Raw genomic sequence first — 26,767 nt, forward strand, 5'->3', positions numbered from 1 at the left:
ACTGCTTTTCCTGGTGTCAGTGAGAGTGCTTGCAGTGCACGGAGCCGGCACTGTGGTAAGTCTGCTTGAGGGTAGGAAGGCTCTGCAGAGGGATCTGGACAGGCTGGATCAGTGGGCCAAGGCCAATGGTATGAGGTTCAACAAGGCCAAGTGCCAGGTCCTGCACTTGGGTCACAACAAACCCATGCAACACTACAAGCTTCGGGAAGAGTGGCTGGAAAGCTGCCCATCAGAAATGGACCTGGGGGTGTTGGTCAACAGCTGTCTGAATATGAGCCAGCAGTGTGCCCAGGTGGCCAAGGCAGACACAGCATCCTGGCCTGTATCAGGAATAGTGTGGCCAGCAGGACTAGGGAAGTGATTGTCCCCCTCTACTCGGCACTGGTGAGGCCCCACCTTGAGTACTGTGTCCAGTTTTGGGCCCCCCAATACAAGAAAGACATTGAGGTGCTGGAGCAGGTCCAGAGAAGGGCAACGAAGCTGGTGAAGGGTCTAGAGGACAAGTCCTATGAGGAGCAGCTGAGGGAGCTGGGGTTGTTTAGTCTGGAGAAGAGAATTGCTCTCTACAAATACCTGTAAGGAGGGTGTAGAGAGGTGGAGGTCGATCTCTTCTCCCAAGTAACAAACGATAGGACAAGAGAAAATAACTTCAAGTTGTACCAGGGGAGATCTAGATTGGATAACAGGAAAAATTTCTTCACTGAAAGGGTTATCAAGCCTTGGAACAGGCTGCCCAGAGAAGCAGTTAAGTCACTATCCCTGGAGGTATTTAAAAGATGTGTAGATGTAGTGTTGAGGGACACAGTTTAGTGGTAACTCAGCAGTGCTCGGTTAACAGTTAGACTTGATGGTCTTAAAGGTCTCTCCTAACCTAAATGATTCCATGATTCTAAGTCCGAGCAGAGGCTGGCATGGATTGCAGCCGCAGCAGGAAGCCGTGCCGCTGGATTGGGGGAAACCAGGGGGAAACACTGTTCTCCGAGGAGTGTTGGACAAAGCAGGAACACAATGGATGCACTAAGGAGCATGTGGTGTTAGCAGGGCAGCTAATGCCATAGTGACTGGGAGGAAGCACACAAGCTGAAACCAGAACTCTCTACAGCCCTCAAGGTAGAAGCTAGCTGCACTCAACTGCTAAAATGGGCTGGGGAGAGGAAGAGAGCAACAAGCTGCTGGTGGAGCTGGGGGCACCCACAAGCCTTTTATTTCTATTGTAAGCACTGTACAGCAGGAGGCGTTCAACAGCAGACTCGTAAGAGTAGATCCAAAACTCAAGTGAGGGCTGTTTCTGGCCCAGTGAAGGTGCCCCACCAAGTTTTTATATGTAATGGGCTGTTAACTCCCCTGTGGACTTGTTTTCTATTATACACCTCACCTAAAGGAGTAATAGATGAGGCATACTGCTGTCTGAGACTTAACAGAGCCAACAACATAAAAAGAACAAGACGTTGACCCTCCATCATTTCCTAAAACATGAAGAAGTATCTGGATGCAGTTAGGCATGGTTTAGTCAATCTGCATTGTTCTGTGGCTGTGTGATGCTCTAAAAACAAACAAAAAACAATCCAGAAAGCAAAACAAAAGCACACTGATAATGGTTTGAAACTTAACAACATAACTGACATGGCATCTGCTTCCCTTTAGCATTATTTTTCAGACCCATGGGTGAAATATAGTCTTTCATGTCATAGCTCCCCTAGTAAATGCCCTCTAAGCATTTGAAGATTGAGAAGCAAATAGCAGGAATCAAGTCTATGCCTTTCAAGCATCAAACTCTTTATTAGTAGACTAGCCTTACTAGCCTTTAATTTACAGTTTTATCTAGTGGGTGCATGTCAGCCCCAGTACAAAGAGTATTAATTAGTCTGTACTTTGACATTGCAACACACCGGCTAGACAGACCAATGAAGAAGGACATGTATGGAACTGCAAAGCAAACTGCAGATTTGCATTAACTTGAAAGCAAGAACAACTGCCAAGACAGCTCGTGCTAACCACTGCAATAGTAACGTAAATAAGCGAATAATACACAGGAAAGTGTTAAACCTTTGTCCATACCTGAGACACAGAGGGTCGAGGGGGCAATGCAGGTGGTGGTGGGGGCAGCCAGCCAGACCTCACAGCTGAACAGGGAGCAAAGAAGAAGAAAAAAAACAAAAACAACAAAGAAAACCACATTAATTTAATTCCAAATAAAACCAGAATAATTTCCATGATAATTCCTAGTGAAGAGGCAGTATTCCACATTTTAATAACAGAAACAAAACTTGATCTTTATTGAGCAAACCCTGTTTGAAATAACTTCATGAGTAGTGAATGAGCAATGATTTAATTGCTGTAAAACCCCACAATGTTATGACAAAAAGCAGCGATGGAAGCCAGTCACCACAAAAGCTGTAACTAAAGCAATTCAATTCTAGTTGAAGAACCCCAGAAACAGGGTCTACTGTCCTTGGGACTTCACTCTTTATCATTAACATTATTGCTTTTTTTAAAAGTGATGCTCTAGCGTCCAATGTAGACATTAGTGTTCACTCCAGATAAAACACAGTATGTGACAGAGTGCAGCCTTAAAAAGAAAACATCTGCCATGGAATCAATAGGACAAAAGCCTAAATGAACCAAAAAGAAATCAGCTTCTTTGGCTTTAGCTTTTGTAAGTGCATGTTATTACTCATTGGAGGTATTCCAGAGGGAGGAAGAGAAATAAGGGAAGGAAGACAAACCCTAATGGGTCAGTTCAGGCCCCTTTAACATAATGCAATTTCAGCTTTTAATTTGAGCCAGCACAAAGGGAGGGTAACAATCATGTAGGTCCAGCCACTGTATTTCTCAGATTCCTTAAAATACCTAAACCCCATTGTCATGGATGCGAATATTCAACACAGTTATGATTTAGCAGCAGTTCAAAATTTATTAACAGTTTGAGGTAGATCAAGAGGTTGAACTTTAGCAGCACTTAATCATTAATCAATTTAAGGATTTACAAAGTGATTCAATAAAATAATTAAACAGAGACTTAATTACAGATTTGAAAATTACAAGATTCACACTACAAGATATCCTAAATCAAGATATATATATGTATAAATACAAAACATACAAACACACACCATTCAAGGAGCCACACACACACACCACCTGAGTCTTTAACTGCTAAGACCAACGTCCCTTCGCAGCGGGCGACTCTAGCGAGCCAACGGGTGCCTCTTTCGACTCCTTACACACACACAAACAGACAGAAGTATTTGGATTCAGTAAAATATATAGACACCCACACTCGTAAAGGTTAATGTGCATATTCAAACACATAGATAGATAGATAGAGAGGTGGATGAAAGAGAGGCTAGCCTATAGTTAAAATTTCCCTTTTCTTGAGTTTAGAGTAAATACAATGCATGGGCGTTCCTCAACGGGCGATGACTGACCCTCGAGAAGGTTGACTCGCCCCAGCCCTTTTACCCTTGAGGTGTTTGCCTGAGCAGCGTCCCAGCTCAGGGGAGATGCTGGTCAGAGCCTGCTGCGATCTAGGAGAGCTCAAAGGGTCTCACTAGGGTCACTACTTATAGGATACAAGGTAATTGGCTTTTGTCAGGTACTTTACCACTCAGGCCCAACTTGGACAATGGGATATTCTGGTACTTTTCACCAGTTGCGCAGGCCTAGAACTTGCTAGATCTTGAAGTTCTGGTATCACCCTTCCCTCTTTAAGCCACAACCCACATATTGCCAGGGGGTGATCAATTATCGATACTGTTCCCAAGCAATAGGGGACACAGGAGCCAGGTGCATTAAGGGGTTGCCATAACGTTCTGGTCCATTGCCCTTTGTAATTCTCATCTGACTTACTTTAGGTTGCTATGTGGGCCAGGTGGAAGGGAGATCACGCCAAGCACCGAGTAATCTAGGAGAGGAAGGGGTTGCACCACCACACCCATCACGGAACAAGACTACAGGACAGATTATGGCTTCCAAAGGCAGCTGCAGCGAGGAGAACCAGCCTAGCACAGAGACACCAACCAGGACTGGTGGGAGTCCTTAGGTGGACCCAAGTCCTCCCCAAGCTCCTGTCGCACTGAATGCTGGCAAAGATATCAGACAGTCCATCTTGCACTGGTGGTTATTTGTATAACAAAAAAACCCAACAATATTAAATGTAGAAATGCCTTTTACCACAATAATGCTAAGCAAGCAATTACTTTTATACAATTTTTATTTCCAAGCATATTTTAAAAAGCCACAAAGACCATTACGAGCCCTGTTGCAACTTAGCCATTTACATATTTTATACACCAAGTCTAGAAATGTCTACATGGTTGAAAATACAAAGACAAAAGATATTAACCACTACAGACGACAGTGACATGAGAGTAAAAATGTGTGGGTGAAGGCAATAGGACAGGGGGTAACAGCTTTAAACTAAAAGAGGGTAGATTCAGACTAGATATAAGGCAGAAATTTTTTACGCTGAGGGTGATGAAACACTGTCAGAGGTTGCCCAGAGAGGTGGTAGATGCCCCATCCCTGGAAACATTCAAGGTCAGGTTGGATGAGGCTCTGAGCAACCTGATCTCGTTAAAGATGTCCCTGCTCATTGCAGGGGTGTTGGACTAGATGACCTTTGAAGGTCTCTTCCAACCCAAACTATTCTATGATTCTATGAAAACATTAAGAACAGTCATATTGACTATACACAGCTCCAGAGAGGCTTATAACACATTGGGGCTTTTTTACATCTTTTGTATCATCATCTCTTGAATCAAAATGAAGCCTAATATCACTGCACACAATGCCAAGGAGAGAGGTAGAACAATTAAAACCCAACTTAGGTTAAGCAAGCAAGCCCCTAACACACCTGCAGGTGTGAAAGAGATTTGAAAAAACATGGTTATTAGGATCCTTTCTCTTGCATTTAATTAGTTCTGTTTATAAGGCCACTGCAATACCAGTATGATGTCATCACTACATTCTCTATCTCTTTTGCGCAACTAATCTTTGGACGAGAACAGTGCAACAAGAAACCTTCCTTCCCTTCAGTCTGAACTTCAGGTTATTATGTCATTTATCTGAGCACTGGCAGTGGCTTTGGCAATTACAGCTAGTAACAATATTTGAAAACAGCATCTAATTCAAACACCAACAGGTGTAGGTAGGTCCATCAGCTGCATGCTGCAACAGCAGACAAGTATGTATGCTCAATGCAAGACGTTTATCTTCAGGAAACCCTGCATCTGCTTCATTGGGCCCTTCCAAAGGTACATAGCCATCTCCAGGGCTCATCATTTTGGTATGTGCTGGCCTACGCTCCGGCAGGCGCTCACAAGCTTTATCGCAAGAGCTGCTTCCATTGAGAATTGGCCTCAACTTCAGCTCTAGAGGATACAACACTTACTGTCCTCGCTCCCCGATTCTTCAAACCCAGCGATATACCCAGGAAAGCAGCAGGGTAGTCTTTATGCAGAAAGGTACTGGGCTTGCTGGAAAAGCACCTGCTGAAGTGGTTGCACGCACCGTGAAGCCCCACACCTCTCCTGGGATTTGGCCCACAAAATCACAAAGGGAAAAGTAATTTTTCCATAAGATGACCAAATTAAAAAAAAAAACACCCCAAACCACCAAAAAATCCCACCCTCAAAAATGCTTCTTCAGCTTTCAAAATAAAACATACGTTAATTTAGCATGAAAGAAGTTAGATGCTTACACCATGTGCATTTGACCCAGTTTCGTCTTTTTAATCCTGGAAATTCTAACTTAAGCTACTCATGAAATATTCATAAAATTCCTGCCGCTGCATAACATCTTCGGCCTGTTGTTAGAAGGAAATCATGCGTATGTGAGCACAACTGCTAGACAAAAGTTAGTTGATTTTTGAGGACTCATAACAACTTATAAAACAACCTCACTTTTTTTCTCCACAGGGCAATGACAAGAAATTTAATGACAGATGCTGCGTGCTTCAGCCTTCTCTAGTGTCACTATCCTAGAAGAGGGCAATATTAAGAGATACTCATAGGTTTTTATGTGTATCAGCAGGTGACTTGTAATATTAGGCTATTGCAGAATGTCTGCCTTCCTGGGAGACCACCCCACACAGATCGGGTCTTGCTGTAAGTGATGGCATCACTTCATTAGCTCTGAAAGTGAACCCACATAGAGAGTCTGCTTCTAGAATGAAAGGAGGCTTGCTTCCAAAAGGAAAGCCAGTACCCTGGGACCGAGGGGCAAACAGACAGATGTCCTATTTCCAGGAGCACACCCCAGGGCTTGGATAAGCTGCATGAAAACAAAATCAAGTCTTGACACTCTGCGTAAAAGCAGAGGGAGCTGGAGGGAGCGGGATGGGCCTCGCACAGGTCACCTTGTTACTGAGCGACTTGGTGGCACTCACACCAGGTTGAGCCATGTAAAGCAAATCTCAATGACAACACTGTGGAAAGGCCACACAAGTACCAGTAAAAGAGATTTAAGTATATCCAGTATCCATATCACATGTTTTCCATAAATGATAGCATTTTCACGCACTAGTTACTCCCACAAAGATAGTGATAAGGCTTTCAGTTCAAAAAATCATGGCTTTCTGCTTAGCGTGATCATACTTTAAGGCAGATTATCTGCATGGAAAGCTTCCAGGACCATTTTGTACTCCCTATTTTGGCAATCATAAAGGTCTAATAGCTCTAACAGGACACTACACTAGATAAAAAAAAACAGGTTTTCTAAACTGAAGCTAGATTAATATTTTAAAACAAACACCAGGCTGTAATGCTACACTCTGGGAAAAGGCCATGCCATCCTCTCGGGTCACTCTGCTCTGCCTCCAGCCTCCCTAGCAGACAACACAAACCCTCAGCACTTTCATTACCCATGGCAGTGAGAAATATCAACCATGGCGCCCATCCAAGTAGTTCCTTATTTGATCTAGGAGGAGGAGACCAAGGAAAAACATAAAATTATTATAGTCTGGTCAAACGTACGGGAAGTAGGTCTTTAGCTCGCCAGGCACAGCAGTAGGGCAGGATGCCAAAATTAGGGTGGAACAAACTTGGGCCCTTGGGATCCTTTAGAGTAACCTGTAAGAGCAACGTGCTGCACCTCTCCCGCCCCATGACAGTCACTTGTCCTCTTGTTTCTTAGAGCTGAAAGAAGCTGCCATAATACACTGAGCTGCTGGATGCATACTATTTTTTAAAATTATTTTTTAAAAATTAATTAATACTGGAACAGCAGCATATAAAACCACACCTCCTGAAACACTTCCGTGTCAGGTATTTATTTCATTTCCATTCTTTGCAGCTGTCTTCCTTATCGGTTTTACACGTCTACCATCTTACCCTGGGTAAGATGATAGACCCTCAGAAAAGTTAAAGCTTCTGCTGAAAAAAATGTACTCTTTTCTCTCACCTGAATTGAATACGTCCATAAGCACTGTCCTGAAGGAAGGGGGGTTTTCCTGGGTCAAGGGCCATTTTGTACCTTTCTAGCCACAGTGAAACTAGAAAGTGCCTACCAAAGGAGGCTGACCTCATCTCATGTCAAAACCGTACACACCTTTCCTCCCATGACCGAAAGGGCACCCAGAGCTTGGCCACTCCTTGTGTTTCGGTCACCATTCCCAAAGGGAGAAAGGGCCCTCTGTTTTTCAGATTACACAGAGGGTGCAGTCCTACCCCAGCCTATATCCAGGCTGCACTGGACCTAGATGTCCTAAATGCAGCTTCTTGCTTCTGTTCTGCTTCCACCCAACTACCACCACCACGACCACCACCCCTTCTGCAACTGGGTGGGGACGCTACGGGCCAGCCCACAGCACGACCCCCACTGCTGGATGAAGGGAGAGGCTGGTTGCACGGCAGGTTTACATCAGTTTACGCTGCTTCAGAGTGCTGGGCTCCCAGATCAGGTTTAACACAAGACCAACCAATTCATTTTATCAGGAAGCAAAGGATTGGCAATACTGAAAACAGTTCAAAAAAGATAAGCCAACGGAATGAATTGTTCTTCAGTTCCCCAAACCACCTAAGGCTTCGGTTCCTTCAGTAGTTTGGGAAGCTGGCATTTTCACCCTTCCACTCTGACGCTATTTGGGAGAGGTTTTTTGAGATACTTTTCCTGCTTCTGCTGCCAAAGGCAGACCACAGAAAAGCTCTGTGTCTAAGCTGGTTTCTGGTTACCTCTGTCTTACAAAACTTCCCTTCTTGTTCACTGAAACTGGTACTTGGATATCCCATAATACTGACACCATTCTCTGCACTCCTTCATTTATTTACATTCCTGATGACAGCATTAGTAAGGTGATTGTGAAATAACTGTTTTTCAAGAGATCTGATTTATTAATTATAACTACTATGTCTGCAAAAAGTCGCAACAAGAAAAAAAAAAAAAAAAGCTGCAGCCAGGAATGTAAATTTAATGAAGGATTCCAGTAAGGTGATTGTGAAATACTTATTTATCCAGGGATCTGTTTTAATAATTCTTACTAATGTAAATTCCACTTACACAAATTGTCAAGAAGCAGTTACACTTGAAAGGCTGTTAAGATTTACCCCAGTTTGCACACAAGTACTCTCTGGACTCAGCCATAACATAGCATATAGACATAAAAAATTAAAAATCTCAAACCGCAGAAATAAATTACCCCATCAGATTCCTATCATATAATAACCATTCATCCATTTATGTCCACACTACTTTCTCCAGCCCATTCAACCTTAATTATGTCCTTGTCCAGTTGAGCAGAGAAGTAAGTCACATAGTTGTAAACACATAAATCCTTCATAAAAAATTCTAAAAGGCTGAGAGGCATAAAATTCTTCCATTCAAATCAGAAGGAAGACATTCATATTTTATTCAGCTCAGTTCAGTGATCACATATATTCTGAAGGGGAACAGGACTAGAAGGAAGCAGCAGCTCCAGGAACGGACTGGGAGCTGAGACTCAAAAAAAAAATATCCATTCTCTGCTTCAAAAAAATGGTTTTGCCACATTTATGTTAAGAAAGCATTCCACAGTATTTTCGTAACAGTGATACCGTGCCGGAGAATAGTATGAACAGTAGCTCAATTTTATGTCTTCTTTGGTTTATGTGTAAAAGGCATTTTTAATTTAAATTGTAATTGTTGTTACAACCAAAGATGTTAACTCGACTCTGCACTCTCAACTCGACGAAGATGGCAACATTAGAGCTCTTGTAAACTGTGCAAATGATGTTCAGCGAAAGGGTATATTTTGCTGATGGTATTTGCCATTACCGCTCTTCTAAAATAAAGGTTCTTGAGAATCGTAATTTTCCTCATTTAATGTTCTGGTCTGATTAATAAACACAACACAGTAACATGCAAGAAAGCACAGTACTACAGCATGAGTAAAAGCCAGCCCTATTACCCAGGGAAGTAGCTGGATTTCACTAAATCGAGACCAATACAAGAGCAATGAGAGGAAGGGGTCCTGAAAATTAATTACTTAATTAAATTCACTGGGATCCATATTCAGCATAAAAAAGGACATTACTGTTCTAGGTTCCCCTTGTCACTTCGGCTTTGAACCAAAAAGTTAGTTGTATTTATGGTAACACAAACAACATAACCCCCTGCAAAGCCCCTTAAAAGCTTGCCTTTAGTAACTAAGACTTGCAGACAGCTAGCCTCAATAAATACAGATATTTCCTAGCAAATACAATTAAGCATAAAAGAATACAGAAGATAATGCAGTAATCATACTTATCTAGGTCAAGTTTGGCAGGTTTTTTAGTCCCCAGTTCTATGTGCCCAAAAGGGAAAGATATCTGCATTTGGCTCACTAAGCTAAAAAGATGATGTAGCCGAGAACAGATTGCTGAAAACAGCTGGAAACAGTACTAGGGTAACTATTTGGACTAGTTTGTATCAAAATGTGTATGACAATGGAGCAACACTCATTTTAATTCTCCACATCTTCTTTCCTACACGATTACAGAACTGTTTTATTTGATACGTGGCCTGAAAATATTCAGAAATACATAAAATCTGGCTGTGGTTGGGCAAATATGAAAAAACAAAGACATTTCAACACACGCTTACTATTCAGGCATCTCCACACTTGTCAAATAAAACCCACCAAGCCTGTACCTTCAAGTAAAGGTTGTGCTAACTGAATGAAGTAATGAAGGTTTGATGAAGGAAAGGAAGTAACGAAGAGCCTTCCTCTTCAAAGGTATGAAAAAGAAGATAAGCTGTGATGCTGAACGCCAGCCTTCCTCTAGCACCGATGAAAATGAAAGGGTACAGGAAAAGAAGTTTGTACTGACTGAGTCTTATAAGAGAAGCACCACTTTAAACTGCGTGGGAAACCTGTACATGAAGGAATACGGAAGTGATGCGGGGGCATGTCCATCACTTACGGGAATGCTGATCTGCACCAATAAACCCGTTCCCTTGTTCCTTTTCTATCAACACTACACTGAGAGCAGAGGGGACGTTTTCTTGCTTGGCAGCCACCACTAGCCCAGCAGAGATAAATAGAGGTTACATATCTGACTGTAGTTAGGAAAACATCATCCATAACAGAAAACACCGCACTTACAATAAAATGCTAGCGTGTTTCCCCCTTACCAAGTGCAGTACTAAACACCTCACGTTATAAAAGAGAGAAAAGACCAGAAATATTCACCCTGCACTGCTGGCTAAAACCAGCCCCCCCAACGGAGCGAATGCAGGTTACAGTAAGTATTTCCTTGCAAGCCCACATAACACACGGTGCCTGCATTCCATGCGTTCTTCACCACAGGGACAGCCACAGCAGGAGGCAAGTTTCAAAAGCAAATGAGCACTGAAAACCTTCAGTCAAAAATTCATTTGTAAATAGTTATATGGCTGTTTTGATGAATTACACAGAGGCATTCAATCTTTCTTCCATATCAGCATGAAACTACACTGTTTATGACAATTACGTTGTTTCATCAAAGCAAATTCTCTTTTCCAAACAAGTATCCTTTGTTCTACAGAACTGTTAATTAAAAGAAGTTATGCGATTCAGAAAAGAAACTAAATGGGAAATAAAATGTATTTCAGAGGCATCTGTATCACTCTTAACAAGACCCAGACTGCTGTCACTACCTATAATTGCCCAGAAGTAAATTCTTTCTTAGTTGTCACAGGCAGAAAACGTAATCGAGCAAAAGGCCAGAGGACAACGGGTGCATTTTTGGATTTTAATACTTAACCTGAGACCTGTCCCAGTCCCAGAGTTATGCCAAGGTGGACCTTCGCTTACTGCTGCTGTCAAGGGTAAAAGGTGTCTGGGGGCCTTGCTGCAGGACTGCTGGGCTCTGAGCTGCGTCAATTTTGCCCTCCTCAATACCTGCTCCCTTGCTTAGATCATGGGATGGTCAGAAGAGAGCAGGAGCAGTCCAAGGGAGCAGCTAATTCTGCAAAAATTCTGCAAACGATCTTTGTGAAAAGCACAGGGAAGTGTTGCGGGCCACAGGCTCCCAGGTATTACTCTGGGAGCTCTTGGCTTGTACCTGACTAGACAGTGGGCTAGAGAAGAAATGAAGACATAAACCAGGTCATGTAGGCATTTAAACTGACAATTTCATTTGTACTTAAAACATGCTGTTGTCTTTCCAGGAACGCATAAAACCCAGCCAAGTATTTTATTAATATGTACATAGGCCAAATGCCAGAGATTATATATTCAACGAAAAGAAATACATTGAGAATCTAGCAGTACTCAATTTTTCTCAGATGCCAACGCAAAGACTACATGATTTTAAAAAAAATAAAAAAAAGAGGTTTCTGTCTCTTAACATCTCTTAACAGAAATTCACATATGGACTCACAGGATGACCTGGTATGCAATGATTTTTCTCTAGTTAAATTCACTAGCAGCCCTGTACACTGATGTTATGGGGAAAACTCTTCGGGGATTGGTGGGGTTTTGAAAATACTCAGCATCAAGGCAATGAAATTCTCACTGTAGCATCTTGTTTGTGCAAGGCTTGAGAAAACACGCATCCTTCAAAGCTAAGCAAAAGCCAGGGGCATCCACGACAGATTTAGGAGAAGAAAAACAGTTCTGGCAACAGCCACGATGCTTCACTGATACCACTATTTAATAACCCCGAAGTTAAACTTCCTGAGGTTTTCTGAACATTAAATAAGGCCATTCTACCATACATGTTTTCTCAACCACGCCATACTCTTAGGGTCACAGCTGAGAAAAATAGGTCAGTACACGATAATATACACCCTATAGCTTGCCACATCTACAGCGCCCTCCAAAACTAGCATCATCACAAATCATGGCCTCGAACAGAAATAAAAGGGTTTTGTGTGGTTTTTTTTCTAATACGTCCACATATACACATGCAGAGATATAGCTAGGGCTATAATCCTCCCGTGTGTATTATTAAAATGTCTGTCTACAGCAGTTCCATAATTATGGTAGATCTGAAGAAGGTGGGGCCTTTCAGTAAGTTCTCTTGGTTTTGTATGTTTTTCCTGGGTAATCCCAATTACAGCATCCCACAGTGCACCTATGGAGGACGAATGAAGGCACCTCCTTCAAGTGCAGTTATGTCCCAATTCAACAATTTTAAAGCACAGTTTTCCACGGCCAGTGCATTGCTGAACATGCTAGCCAACAGGGATAAATGTTATCTGTGTGTACTTGCCAGGAGAGGGATATCATGAGTGGCAAACATAATATAGCACCACTAAATGAAAAACACACAAGAACACCCCCCTCAACAAACCAGTGCCCACAACAAGGATCTGCCATAGTCTTTGGCTGAATTTACATGAAGAAAAGAGATTTTTCTTTTTTTGCATTTTAAAAATGAACAACAGAAATGCTCCAAACCACTGATGGCTTTACAACTAAAGAATTGATACCTATAGAGCAACATGACCAATGAAGAACTGAAAATAAGACTTAATACTACTGAGCACTCCTTTGCAGGTGTGGGAGCAGATTATCCACCAAACTCGCAAAATCAGGATTATTTCTGAACAAGAACTAATAGGACAAAAACTAATGTGCCAAAATGGGGCTATTCTAATGAAATAGGATATTAAAAGCTATTAAAATGGATGATTTTAGAGTCTGATTTTCTCTACTGACACTAGGCAATACAGAGGAGTTAGCAGGGGTGGTCATTCCAGCTAGTTTTTGTGGCTCAGCTACAACGACGAGACTATCTTTGAAAACCTAGGAAGGAAGGAAGGCAGGGAGGAAACTTAAAGCAAAAATTCAGTCAAGAGTACATGAGGACAGAAAGCAATCAAGTAACTTGTGGATAGAAACACATCGGGTTCGATATTTATGCCAGTCTGTATTACCCCAATAGCCAAGAAACCAAAATAGTACATTGCCACTACGTCATCTATATTGTGAATTTGTAACTGTATCTTCTGATGGCAGATGGAAACTATTCTAACTCCATTTTTATACTGTCAGCAGAAATAAGAATACAGCTTGTTATTATGCAACTGTGTGCAATTTACTTCACACACACACACACACACACTTTCTTTTTGGGGAGGCTCTTTGGTTTAAGGTGACAGTGCTCCATCTCTCCACTCTCCCACAAACCGTCTTTTTGGAAAATGCAAAGTGCACCTCGGTGAAGAGTTTGTCCCCAAAAAAATGACGACTCCCTGAGAAAGAATTGTCTCTAGATGAAAAAGGTAGGTGAAAATGATGAGACTGGACTTTCTACTGATCAGTAGGGAAAAGGATGACAAAAAAATGAGGCAAACCAAGAGAAGTGGAAGAAAAGAAAGCAGCTGTATAAGATTACATTATCAATAGGATGTTGCAGAATAACAACTATTTGGGACTTAATAACGGGAAAGAGCATGCACATGCGTCTTCATAGAGCAAAGAACTGAAAATATGACTTCCAATGCAGATATTTTACTTCAAAGCAGAGCAAAGTAAATGCATCATGGTACTTGGGCGTGCTGGGATGGGTTGATTTCCTTCTGTGATTCTGTAATTTAATGCCCTCCTTCTGATGATACAGATTTATTTGAACTGGATCCCTTCTTCAGGGTGGGCTACAAATTGTTTAGCAAGTTCTTCCTTAAATCCTCCGAGGCTACAAATTCCTCCTTATTCTTTCACAAGTGTTTACATTTTTGACACAAAATAGAACAGCTCCATTAGAGGAAGACAACCACCACAAATATCCCAAATACCCCATCAAGGGACATTCAAGAGAGCAAAAAATTACAAGCCAACACCCTGCAAGCAGAGGAGGAAGCTGAACCTCTGGGAGACCTTCCACATTCCTGCAATTTGGTAGCACACTATACTTCAGGTTTTGTCAACCTAGAGGCCAATTTTCGTTCCAACTATTAATAGCCATAGATTTGAACCAAATATGATGAACAGTTTTAGGATGTCCAAAGCACTTTCTTTTTTTGCAAGCAATAAACTGCGTAACAATACTTAGTTGCCCCATTTCCAGTGGGAAACCCTCCCAAAAGCATTGATAGGACAAGTTATCCTTTCCTGTACTCGCTGTAACTGTCAGCTTGTTAAGTTGCCCAGAAGGAATCATTATGTTACTTCAAAAGTAATGGTGACTTCCAAAACGATCCATTTCAAAAGCAAGATGTTACTTTTCATTCACAGAATGACTTCTTTGAGAATTTACATTCCCCTTTCATTTGTGTTCCAAGAGAAACTTAAATCCAAGTTTATTTCCTTCCAGTTATACTTTTTATCTGCATTCTGAGAGGATTTGCTGCCTTAGAAAATGTGCACTTGGCTCTGTTTGGGGGTTTATTTTGATGTACAATGAAATAAAAATTGGAGGCAACAGAACCCTAAACAGGAAGCACAGTCAAAGATCAGGAATTGCTTCTCTGTGTAAGGCAGAAAAAAGAGTATGTTTATTCCTATTGAGTTTCAGGGTTCAGCACACATAGCGGAATTCTTGAATTCTGTCTGGTGTTTGCAAAAAAAAAAAAAAAAAAAAAGTCCCATATAGCAAGATGTGAAACTCTTCTACTCCAACAACCACATCAGAGAGCCCAGTTCAAACATTCCTTGACACAGTCAAACGTTGGCTTTCTTGTGAAGCATAAACATGACCATGTTTAACCTAGTCCTTGAGTCTGATGATTGGTGTGCTCCGTATAATGCTTCTGGTCTGGTTCAAGGCCACAGCTAAAGCACAGCGATGCCGCGTGACTGCTGCCCTGAACAAACAGCTCCTCTTTCCACCTCTCGCTGCGCGAGGCCAAAGGAACGCTCAAAGACTAATGCGCTGGAGAGATGTTTTCTTTCAGTTCACTCCAGCTATTATCCCACAGTTTCTTTTTCTCCCCTCAACATGCACCTGTGTCAAATGAAATTACCCTTTCTTTTTTACTCAAAGAATGGTTTCTGATTGCCCCGACACACATGGAAGACTTTAGCATCCAAAATGTTTGCACATGAGAAATTTCACTTTCTCCCAGTTTAAACATTAAGGGTTTTCTTCCTGCTTCTGAACTACAAAAAATAAATAGTAATAAAAATCAAATATATCGTAGTCACTGATGAGAACTGTCTAAACAGCCAGACTAGTTATAAACAGTCAGTGATGACAGACTACCATATGTTAAGCTTCCTATTATTGTGCCAGAAAACATTATAATCACCTTAATTACAGCAACAGTGATTTTTTTTCCCCTCAGTGCTGATGTAATGCAAGAAAGTGCAACTTACTCTGTTCTGTAGTGTATTGCCGTCTATAGCGAAGGCCAGCATATGCACATACTGTCAAGCATTTGTGCAAACAGATCAAGTTGCCAAGTATGCAGCTAACCTCAATGGCCTCAAAAGGGGGAAAGAAAGCAAACTTTTACCTTGTGCGTTCTGTTGAAATATTTTGTTCAGATCCAAAGAGGAAGCTCTGGAATGTGATTTCTGTGGCCTTGGAGGTGGAGTAGGGGGCTCTTCTCCCTTTTTCATAGCATCTTCTATCGATGTGCTAGAATAAGACCTAAGGAAGAAAAAAGCAGAAAATATTTTATTTCAGAAATTAATTTTAAACAACTATAGTGAATAGTACCTAAAAATACACTGACCAGAACTCAGGTTCATGGTGGAAATTCCTTGCACTAATGACTGAAAGTTCCCCCTTAGAACGAACCAGATTTACTTGGCAACAGAGGGACCTACATGTCTGGGGAAAGGAAGAGGTTGTGCTTACAGGGCTAGCATTTTTTAAGGCCTTTTATATCACAGCTTCAGGCCTTCTTTCATAACTTTAACTGTCAACAGGATAAACGTAGCAACTATCTTGAATAAACTCAGGTAAAAAATCTCCCCCCTCCCCTTACAGTTTCTGTTGTCTTTCCCAACTGCGAGGGTAGTGTCTACACAGGTACAGCTTCAACCTACCTCTTGCACGTACACCTTTAGTAATTCATAATATTCTAACTATCAGAATAATTTTTTCATAGCGAACAGTCACCAAATTCCACAAAATCCAGAAAAATTGAATGGCTCCAAAGTGACCAACACTGGTCAAATACATGTCTCAGTACGTCCTTCTAGGCCCTTCCACAACCCATTAATCCCAATGCAGGGCATTTGCTCAGAGATTTGATGTTGCTGAATAGTGTCCAATATTTTTCAGCTGTTGTAGTTACCAGTTCTTCTGCGAGACCGAGAGCTTTGTTCAAAATGAGCACTGACAATGTGAGATGTTACACTTACTGTAACACATTATGCACGACAGACAAGACCAAAAACACATTTGAGTAGAACAGAAATAACTCTCACTAATGGGAAACGGATCATTTTTTTGCCAAGCACGCTGTTGTTAGAAAACAGCTCTTTAGCGGGACAGACGTTTGGCAGTGCTGATCCTATGTTTCTGATGTAAACTTCAATAAATACAGGACTGAAAGCTAAAATTGCTTCAAAAATTTACATGTGGCACAAAACCCTCTATGATGCTTAATTTTTTTTAGTCTTGGTAGAGTTTTGAATACCATGGCCTTGCCATATCAGTTCTAATGCAACCACCCTGCAATACATGGGAAAGCTTTGAACCAGGATCTTAAGGTTTTATACTTTTACTTTCCATGTTATGCGGTGTATGTTTTACCTGCATTGAAATTGTATGACCGAACAGTTTGAGATTTTTAATATTTTTTTTAAAAAAGACTGAGTATGATAGCAGCTACCAGGCAAAAATATGCCTGCCCCAGCAGCAACAACACAGAGCCCTGTGACAGTGAATTGTTGCTTGCAGCAGGCAAAGACCTGGCACCTAAAATCGGTTAAGAGTCCGCAGCTAAGAATCTGCAACAGCTTAAGCTAGAAAGCTCCAGAGCTTTGAGCTGTAAGAGACTCAAATTGTAGGCTCTGGTGGTCGGGCATGCCTGAAGACACAGACCCTCGAGGTTATAGAACCCTCCAGGCTACACAGGACAAGAGCAGCAGAAGGTCCAAGTTCAAGGATGTGCTCAGGAATCTTTAGTCTCAGCTTCTGCACTGAAGTAGTGACATACAGTCAGATGTGAGACGGCCAGCTGTGACACAGTAGTCCCTTTTTTTTTTTCAAACTTGTTTAAGCATTTGCTATTTTGTGCATTTTTGCATAAAATACTTTTCACACATCTTTTGCGTATTTGCGATTTATGATTCAGTAACACAGCAAGAAAATTTAAAACAGTATGAAAATGAAAAAGCTTGGGCTAGCAACAGAAAAATAGCATGCAAGGCAGTTCCGCCTTCCTGGACGTAGGTCCTAAGAACAGAGGATTTCAATCTTCATTCATCATGCTTATAGCTGATCCCATCTCATTAGCAGGCTTTGACAAGCTTGTAAGGAGGGAGCTCCTGATTATACTCTCATTACCTAAGAAAAAGAAGTGAAGCCCTCTAACTAGCACCAAAAAAAAAAAAAAAAGTTTGAAGGTGAACACACGACATGGCTATACACCACAATGGTGAACAGCCAAACCCAACATGAAATCCTTTTATACATCATATTTTCTGGCACAGGTTTCCCTTTTTCTTTGAAACTTCCAAATTCAAGCAGGTGTCATTTCGAGCACCCAACAGTGTAGGTCCATAAGCCCTTCCATCACATACCAATGAGCCATAGTCAAGTACAAGCACGCCAACGAAAGGATTCACTCACCCACATCCAAGAGCTGAGCTACAATTGCTGCTTTTGCAGGAGCGGGCAGTGTCTCCCTCCATATGCAACCCCTGTGCAGGTTTCAACAGCACAAAATTGCTGAGAACGTTCTCCTGCAATGGGGTGGTCCCCACTGCCCCACCACAACACCCCTGGGGCAGGGCTGGAGGAAGTCACCGCCCCGATGAGGCTGCGGGGCTGGACAGGCAGGCAAAAGTCCCAGCGCCTTACGACCAGAGATTGCAGGGCTCTAGGCGGGACTTAATGTGGGGTCTATATCTTACAGGTCTCTCCCAGTAAATCTGTCTTTTATCTGAGCTGGACTTCCAGCACAACACCAATTAAAAAAAATAAATTAAAAATGTAACACCAGTTCTTGCGCCTTCTGTCTAACACCAGAGGAACGTATGTCTTCTCCTGAAACAGAAATGAAAGCGGTACCTGGATCGTGGTCTGGCTCTGAGTGCATTAGATTCCTGAGCAGCTGAAACAGAGAAGAAAAAATAACAGCTAAAACATCATATTTTAAATAAACGCCTTTAGCTGAAGGATCAGTGCTCAGTAAAAATGCGAGTGTTGCAAATGTGGATGTGAGAGTGTGCTCATCTCACATGAGCTATCAGGACTGATTTTCGCTTCTCCTTCCCCTTTGTTTTTATAGTGTGTGAAGGTCCTAAGAATTCAAAAGCCCACAAGTAGTCAGACCTTCACCTCTTAATCTGGTTACAGGAAAAGCAATAGGTCTGACAGCTCTGACCTGTAGTTGTGACCTGACGGCTCCTGGATGTAGGTGTGACAAAGCAACATAAGGAATACCATAAACTTTCCACAGAAAACATCTTATTCCTAAGTCCAGATATCTATTAGTTGCCCCTTCCAAAAGCACAAAGGTTTACGTCCTTCCTAAATACTTTAACTAATTAGTATAAATGTTCATCTTCTTACTACTACATATTAAAAGAAATGAACACATCACATTGAGACTACTTTGATGTTGGGAAGAAAAAGTATTTCATAGAATGAATCACAGAATGGTCGAGGTTGGATGGGAACTCTTGAGATCATCTGGTCCAACCCCCTGCTCAAGCAGGGTCACCTAAAGCTGGTTGCCCAGGACTGTCTCCAGACAGCTCTTGAGTGTTTCCAAGGATGGAGACTTTGCAATCCTAACAAAGGCGCAACCCATGTACATCCGGGTCACGCTCTGGATGTATTCTAGAACAGTTCATGCCTCGCATATCAATTCCCCATCTCTTTCCTCCATCTTACAGCATTAATACATGGATACTGTCCTACAGGGTTTTTGGACAGCTGTGAAGCTAAAAAGCTGTAAAGGCTAAGTGTTGATCAAACACATTTCTATCAATGTAAAAGTCGGTTTCTTTTATTTGGATGAATTCCAAATACCCTGCCACATGCAGATTTTATGTGATAGGAAAACAACAGCGCTGACTTCCTTCTCTGTGTAATTCCTCGAGGCTGTTCCTTGGTTTACATAGTCTTTTAGTGACTTTTCTGTTACTCTCCTTACTAACGTGAGATAATTTTGAGAAAACATATCTGTGCGACTGCTTTCAAATTCAGCCCACTGAGATATCCTCAAGGTGCTGCAGCAGCATCAAGGATCCCAATGCAGGCACAAAGCAAATCCTTCTACTTTTCCCATCATTCTGCTAATCAAGGTACAACACTTAAGAGAAGCCAAGTAGGTTGAGGGGAAAAAAAACCAACTATTCTCAGAGTTTCTAGCTTCCTCCAGACATACGCCTACTCCAAAGTCAGATGTTTATCACCAGCTACTCTACAGCACTACCTGAGAATACGAGAGATCCTCCAAAACACAGAGCAGGAGCTACCTGTGGTAGCAGCTGGCAAATACTGCCTTTATAATGGCTTGCCTTGTGCTACTGCATATACCCTCCATAGGAGGCTTTAGGCTTATAGAAGGCAAACAGCAGCATATGGCACATGTACAGCCACACGCTATTTCTTCATAAAGGAAGGTCGTGCTTGAAAGGTCATGCAATGCTAGTTGGTGCTTTGGATGGAATAAACCCAAATGTAGCTGGCAGTGACACAAAAAAACACTTATAAACCAAGTTCTAGTAGATTATTGTCGCCACCAAACTGGCTCACAGTCATTCCACATTTCTGCGCAACACACTTTTCCTAGCAACCAAAGGGGAGAGAGAGAATTATTATGAAAATATGCAGTGGTGATAATCCTCCTCTCTCTCTCTGTCAAACTCCCAGAGAATACAACTTTAGAAACTGCTTCCCTACAGCCATATGACCCAATTTTTCCAAGGCTGAAATTGCCGATTATTAAATTACATGCACAATTATTAAATACGTGCCACTTAGAAATAGGAAGTATAAATCCTTTCCAAGCTAAGCCATGTTTAAGAACCTTCAATTTTTTCTTCTTTTATGAAGATCGTAAATCTGTTCACAAACTTCTTCTAGAAAGACTTTCTTCTAAAAACATACAGGTAAAACTGTCATTCAGACTCTCCGAGGACATCTTGTTGAGGTAAACAGGAAAGCACACAGGAAGAGAGAATCCCGAAATGACTACTAATAAAATATGATAGCACTAGAATACTATTGCCAAGGATTTCCTTTTAAGCTTTTGAAAACACAGTAAATTCAAGGCTACAGTTACACAATACCCAGGCTTAGCTTTACCTTTCAAAATAGGTGTAATATAAAAAATATTATAAAGCAGGTAGTTTGTTATTAGGACATACAAATAATTGTGACAGGATTTCCATAAAATGTGCAGTTGTTTTGGTACACTCAGTCTGTGTGTACTTTGTGTTTGAGGTTCAGGTTTATACACACACCCCCCCCATTATCATTCAAGATGACAGAAAACCATTTTATCCAGTTTATGAATTTTCTGTATTTCTATTGCTATGGATACTTAAGCCTAACCTACATGAAACTGATATAAAACTGAAAGTTGTTGAGTAAACTAATTACATTTATTATTTCAAGTTTTTACAATTCTTTTCCTCAGTCTTGACTGGCAAGGGCTCCAGCCACACTCCCGGAGTCACAAAAGATAATGGCAGGGGTTGGAAAAAACTGCCCATTGTAAGTGAAGATCAGGTTCGTGACCATCTGATGAACCTGAAAGTGCACAAGTCCATGGGACCCAATGGGATACACCCACGGGTACTGAAGGAACTGGCAGATGAGGTTGCTAAACCACTCTCTATTATATTCCAAAAGTCATGGCAGTCTGGTGAGGTCCCCACTGACTGGAAAAGGGGAAACGTAATCCCCATTTTCAAAAAGGGAAAGAAGGATGAACCAGGGAACTATAGGCCAGTCAGTCTCACCTCCGTGCCTGGTAAGATTCCTGGAGGCACTGCTGAGGCAGAAGAATAACGAAGAGGTGATTGGGTACAATCAACACGGCTTCACCAAGGGCAAATCGTGCCTGACAAACCTGGTAGCCTTCTATGAGAAGGTCACAACATCAATAGACAAGGGGAGAGCAACTGACATCATTTACCTGGACATGAGCAAAGCCTTTGACACTGTCCCGCATGACATCCTGGTCTCCAAGCTAATAAAATATGGGTTTGATGGATGGACAATTCAGTGGATAAAGAACTGGCTTGATGGCCGCACCCAAAGAGTGGCTGTCAATGGGTTCATGTCCAACTGGAGGCCAGTGACAAGTGGAGTCCCTCAAGGATTAGTACTGGGACCAGTCTTGTTTAACTTCTTCATCAGTGACATGGACAGTGGCATATAGTGCAGCCGCAGCAAGTTTGTCGACGACACCAAGCTCTGTGGGGTGGCTGACATGCCGGAGGGAAGAGATGCCATCCAGCGGGACCTTGACAGAATGTAGAGGTGGGCCCATGCCAACCTCATTAAGTTCATCAAGACCAAGTGCAAGGTCTTCCATCTGGGTCGGGGCAATCCCAAACACCGATATAGACTGGGCAGTGACTAGCCCGAGAGCAGCCCTGAAGAAGAGGACTTGGGGGTGCTGGTGGACGAGAGGCTCAACATGAGCCATCAGAGTGCACTAGCAGCCCAGAAAGCCAATCATACCCTGGGCTGCATCAGGAGAAGAGTGGCCAGCATGTCGAGGGAGGTGATTCTCCCCCTCTACGCCACTCTGGTGAGACCCCACCTGGAGTACTGCGTCCAATTCTGGAGCCCCTACTACAAGAAAGATATGGATGTGCTGGAACGTGTCCAGAGAAGGACCATGAGGATGACCAGAGGGCTGGAGCACCTCTCCTATGAGGACAGACTGAGAGAGTTGGGGTTGTTCAGAATGGAGAAAAGAAGGCTCCAAGGAGACCTTATAGTGAGGGGGCCTACAAGAAAGATGGTGAGGGACTTTTTAGGATGTCAGGTAATGGTAAGATGAGAGGGAATGGATTAAAACTAGAGATGGGACGATTCAGACTGGATGTTAGGAAGAAGTTCTTCACCATGAGGGTGGAGAGACACTGGAACAGCTTGCCCAGAGAGGTGGTGGAAGTCCCATCCCTGGAAGTTTTTAAGGCCAGGCTGGATGGGGCTCTGGGCAGCCTGATCTAGTGGGAGGTGTCCCTGCCCATGGCAGGGGGGTTGGGACTAGATGATCTTTAAGGTCCCTTCCATCCCTAACAATTCTATGATTCTATGATTCCTGGCGTAGGAGAGCCTGATGAACTGAACAGCTTGGTCTGCACTAATCAAAATCATGTATGATGATGAACTCTCATTTATTCATTCACATCACAGGAGAACATGAAGGTTCCTGTTTTGGGCATTTAACTGCTCCCACCCAACTCTGACAATACAATTTCATTTAAACATTCCTAAGGATGCAGGCTCAATAACTTTTGGCTGTTGCCTGATGGCTTATACTCAGCTGGTGCCTCCTTGCTTTACAGGCTGATTATCAGGTGGAAAACTGTACCATAAAAGGTGCAAGTAAGCTACACTGCTAAGGAAAAACCAAAGAATTCCCCACTAGTTTAAATCACCCACACTGACTCAACTGTTACCTCTTACCGGTGGCCTAGGCAGAAATGCACAATTTAAATGCTCACAAATTTGGCCCTTAATCCTTTAAATGTCTAAGGCCAACAGTGATCTTGCACTTAGAAGACTAAAAAAACTGGCCAGATATTCAGAGATGCTGAGCATATAAAGTTTTTACTGACTTCAAATTTCTAGTCCTCCTGATGGCAAAGAAAACTTTCCCATAATGAACCACGGCAGTATCATCTTTCCTGAATTTCCATAAACAGCCCAGATGGATAACCGAAGAAGGATGTAAAATTCCTCCCGCTTCATCCCAACGGAGTTTTCATCCCCAAGGTTAATGATTACAATGACCTTTCAGGAACGACGACCGATTCCGAAATAACCACTCAGTTTACTGGGCTGTATCTAGCCCACTGCATAGATAAACGTTTTTACTTCGAACATCGATCGTATCGTGCAACCCGAGAACGTGCTGGCTCAAACCCTCAATGTGCAGGACAGCGAGGGCGAAACCCCTACGGTGACAGGAGTCATGACAAGGGGGTGAAACTCTGCCACCGTCTCTCCTGGTGTACAAAGACAGCAACGCTGCTGGAGGGAGGAGCACAGCAGCATCCCAAAGACCTCCCTGACTCGGAGATGGAAGGACATGGGAGAAAGAGGCCAGCGGCACGGGAGCTGTGCAGGTGACAATAGGGTTTTTTTTTTCCTAAGCGTACTGAAGATGGAAGTGCTGAAATGAAAATAAAACTGCCCTGGGGCGCTCCTGGGCGAAATGGCGGGGAAGAGAACAGAACTGAAAGTCTCACAACCACCCTCCTCTCTGCCGGAGAGGGAAGTCTAAGAGTGTCTGTGTGTGTGTGAGAAGGAGAAGCAGCAATCATTCGAGAATAGGAGCTGAAGATAGGAAATCTGGCAGCTGCCAAGTGTTTGGGAAGAAGCCAGGAGAACAGAAAAAAAAAGGAGTTGGGAAATGAGGCATGCAGCTGTTGAGCAGCCATGAATAAATCGAGCTATAAGACAAAACTGCTGTGACAGACATGTACGGTCAGTTTTCTTAATCAAGGATATCTTCGTTAGTAAAAACATTTATGCAAAAGGAAATGAAAGCAAGTCCAGATTTGAGCTTGACTGGGACCAGGGAGGGCTTGCAAACACTCCTACCACTCTAGGAAAGGGATTAACAAAGTGGAAGGCAAGGGAGGTCTGATGAACTGAACTGAGCACATGGGAAGTTTCAGGGGCATTTAAGCAATTTTGACATACGCTGTTTCAGAAATAACATTTTCCAGTATGATAGGAACAAGGAGTGTGTGTTGCAGCTGGAGAGAGAAAAATCAGGGGTGGTTTCAACAAAGAAATGCCCCCCAAATCAAAAGCTTACATCAGTGCTGTAAGTGCCACAAGCTCCGTGTTTCCAAAAGGCTATTGACCCTTAAACTCCTTGACAGAAGACATGAAAGCTCAGTTTTTACCAAGAAACAGACCATATTTCAGAATAGTTACTGAATACTTATTCCATACTTCAGAGCAGCTTTTATCAAGAGGTACAATATTCATGCTCTGGCACCTCGTTTGTAGTACAAAAGAACCCAAAATTCAGACTCCTTACAAAATGCTACGTTAAAAACATTTCCTACACATGGAGAATGCACATCCACTAACAACAAGGGAAAGAAATTAAAAAACCCCAAACTTTTGACAACCTGAAGTACTAATTAAGATGAATTTTGCAAGTAGTAGTCATTATGAGGTAAAAGCTAGTTTCAGTAGTAAAATAGTATGAGAGCAAAAGGATCTTAAAAAAATTAAGCAAATTACAGTAATTTAGGCTTACTGTGATATAAAAATATTTGATCAAAATTCTAATGGAAGTAACACGCCAACTTTTTTCTTCTTACCTGTTTTCACAGTCAAGTGCTGAAATTCCTTTGGTATCGTTTTGAGAGGAGTGCTTACTTTGAGAGCTTAATAAAAAAAAAAAAGGAAAAAAAACCAACAAAAGTTACTTTAAGTATGTGCAGGTAAAATCTACAGGTATCAGCTCTGAGAAAGGAGCATCTAAACTGGTATTAATTAGAACGTCTAATAATGCAAAGCGTACTCAAAAAGAAAACAGAAGTAGACAAATACCCTCAGAACACACAAGCACTCAAAAAAGTAACGATTTTTAAGAGCACAAGAGTGATGAACAGAAGGGCCTGTGCCCAAATTGCCAAATAATCCCAAATTTTGAGAACTGGGGTGGAACGGGTGTCTAAATCTATGGACTTCTGTCTCAGAGATGAGGTGCTCTCACAGAGACAGCAGCTGGTGACACCTGGCACAGCCAGGACTCATCTGTCCCCCAGTTACAAACCTGGAAAGCCACAATGCTCAAGAGACTGGCCGCTTCTGACCACTGCGCCCTCACCAGCCTGCTCCGGGGCATGCCATATGGCACCAACACAGCCAGGGTTAAAATTTAGGAAATCCCAATCTTTGTGCTTATTCCCCTTCCACTGATGCCTACGCATCCTTTATTAATGACTTTCTTAAGGCATTCTTAATGCATTGTAGTGTATTTTAATGTACTGTAATACACAGTGTTATAAACGACAACTTGGAATGAAGTCCCCCATGTCCATCTGTCTTTATCAAACAAAACATGTGGGAAGAGTCTGGTTCTCATGATCCAGTTCTATTTACATTATCTTCCACATTTAATTATAATATAACCTGACAGAATGGAGCCAATATACTTGTATAGTTTTGGAAATGCAGGAAAATTTGCTTCTACAGTCCTGAACCACAGGTTCTTGACTTCTGGGGAGATCTCCTCAGTCAGGAGAGCAATCGGCTCTTTCATTTGTCAGAATAGCAATAAATGGTAAAACAAGAGCATTTGTTCTTTGGATAAAAAGGTAAGAATCTGTGTCATAAATACAGCAAATCTTCAGCCCTGAAGGACTGCATGTAGCAAAGCAGCTTGCCATCTGATTTAACATTTCAGCTACCAAGAGCAAAGCACAAGTTTTTCACCTACACAGGGAAGAAAAACAGATTCCCCAAGTAAGAATTAAATCTGCCCTAGACATACGAAAGCAATAACCTTCAAGGTCCAAGTCCTGCTCTTGCCCATTATGAATTTTACAGCAAAACAAGCCTTGTCAACAAAACGTGAATTTCTTGGATTACGCTCACTTGTCAAAATGTTTTACAAACACCCATCAAATCTGACAACCTATCTTTGACCCAGGGACACTGGGAACCTGCCAAACTCAGTCACAGCGGAGTGTGGAAGGGGGTTCAGAAACATGGACTACCTGGTCCCACAGCTCTGAGCATGTGGACAGCTGTGAAGTCAAGATACATCATTTTTATTTTTTTTCAATTAATGCCTAACCAACAGCTCTGAGAATAAGGCAACAAAACACCCCCAACCGTTTTGTTACCACAGCTGAGGGTCAGGGACAGCAAGCGAGAACCTGAAAGGTCAGGGAAAGGGCACGTAACAGAGAATGACTGCGTGATGAGCCAGCGCCCGTTCTGGAAGCCCTAGCAGCTGCTGAGCGGAAAAAGAAAAAAATCACTTCAATTTCAGACGGCTTGCTGCTGATGGATTTCAAGTGAAATAAATGAATCCAGTATTT

At 42.2% G+C, this 26,767-nt stretch overlaps 1 protein-coding gene across 3 annotated transcripts in view; it reads right to left on the reverse strand.

Moving 5' to 3' along the window:
* The window catches only part of REPS2 (RALBP1 associated Eps domain containing 2), a 103,798-nt gene that overhangs the window by 18,503 nt on the left and 58,528 nt on the right, over positions 1 to 26,767 (reverse strand). For all 3 annotated transcript variants that reach the window (XM_074605673.1, XM_074605665.1, XM_074605684.1), the window contains exons 11-14: positions 25,037 to 25,102; positions 18,570 to 18,612; positions 15,838 to 15,974; positions 2,059 to 2,123 (exon numbers count right to left, since the gene is read on the reverse strand). In XM_074605673.1, the coding sequence (XP_074461774.1) occupies positions 2,059 to 2,123; positions 15,838 to 15,974; positions 18,570 to 18,612; positions 25,037 to 25,102 (311 nt within the window). The remainder of the gene's footprint in view (positions 1 to 2,058; positions 2,124 to 15,837; positions 15,975 to 18,569; positions 18,613 to 25,036; positions 25,103 to 26,767) is intronic.

This window comes from Larus michahellis, chromosome 1 (genome assembly GCF_964199755.1).
Source record: "Larus michahellis chromosome 1, bLarMic1.1, whole genome shotgun sequence".
Lineage (NCBI taxonomy): Eukaryota > Metazoa > Chordata > Aves > Charadriiformes > Laridae > Larus > Larus michahellis.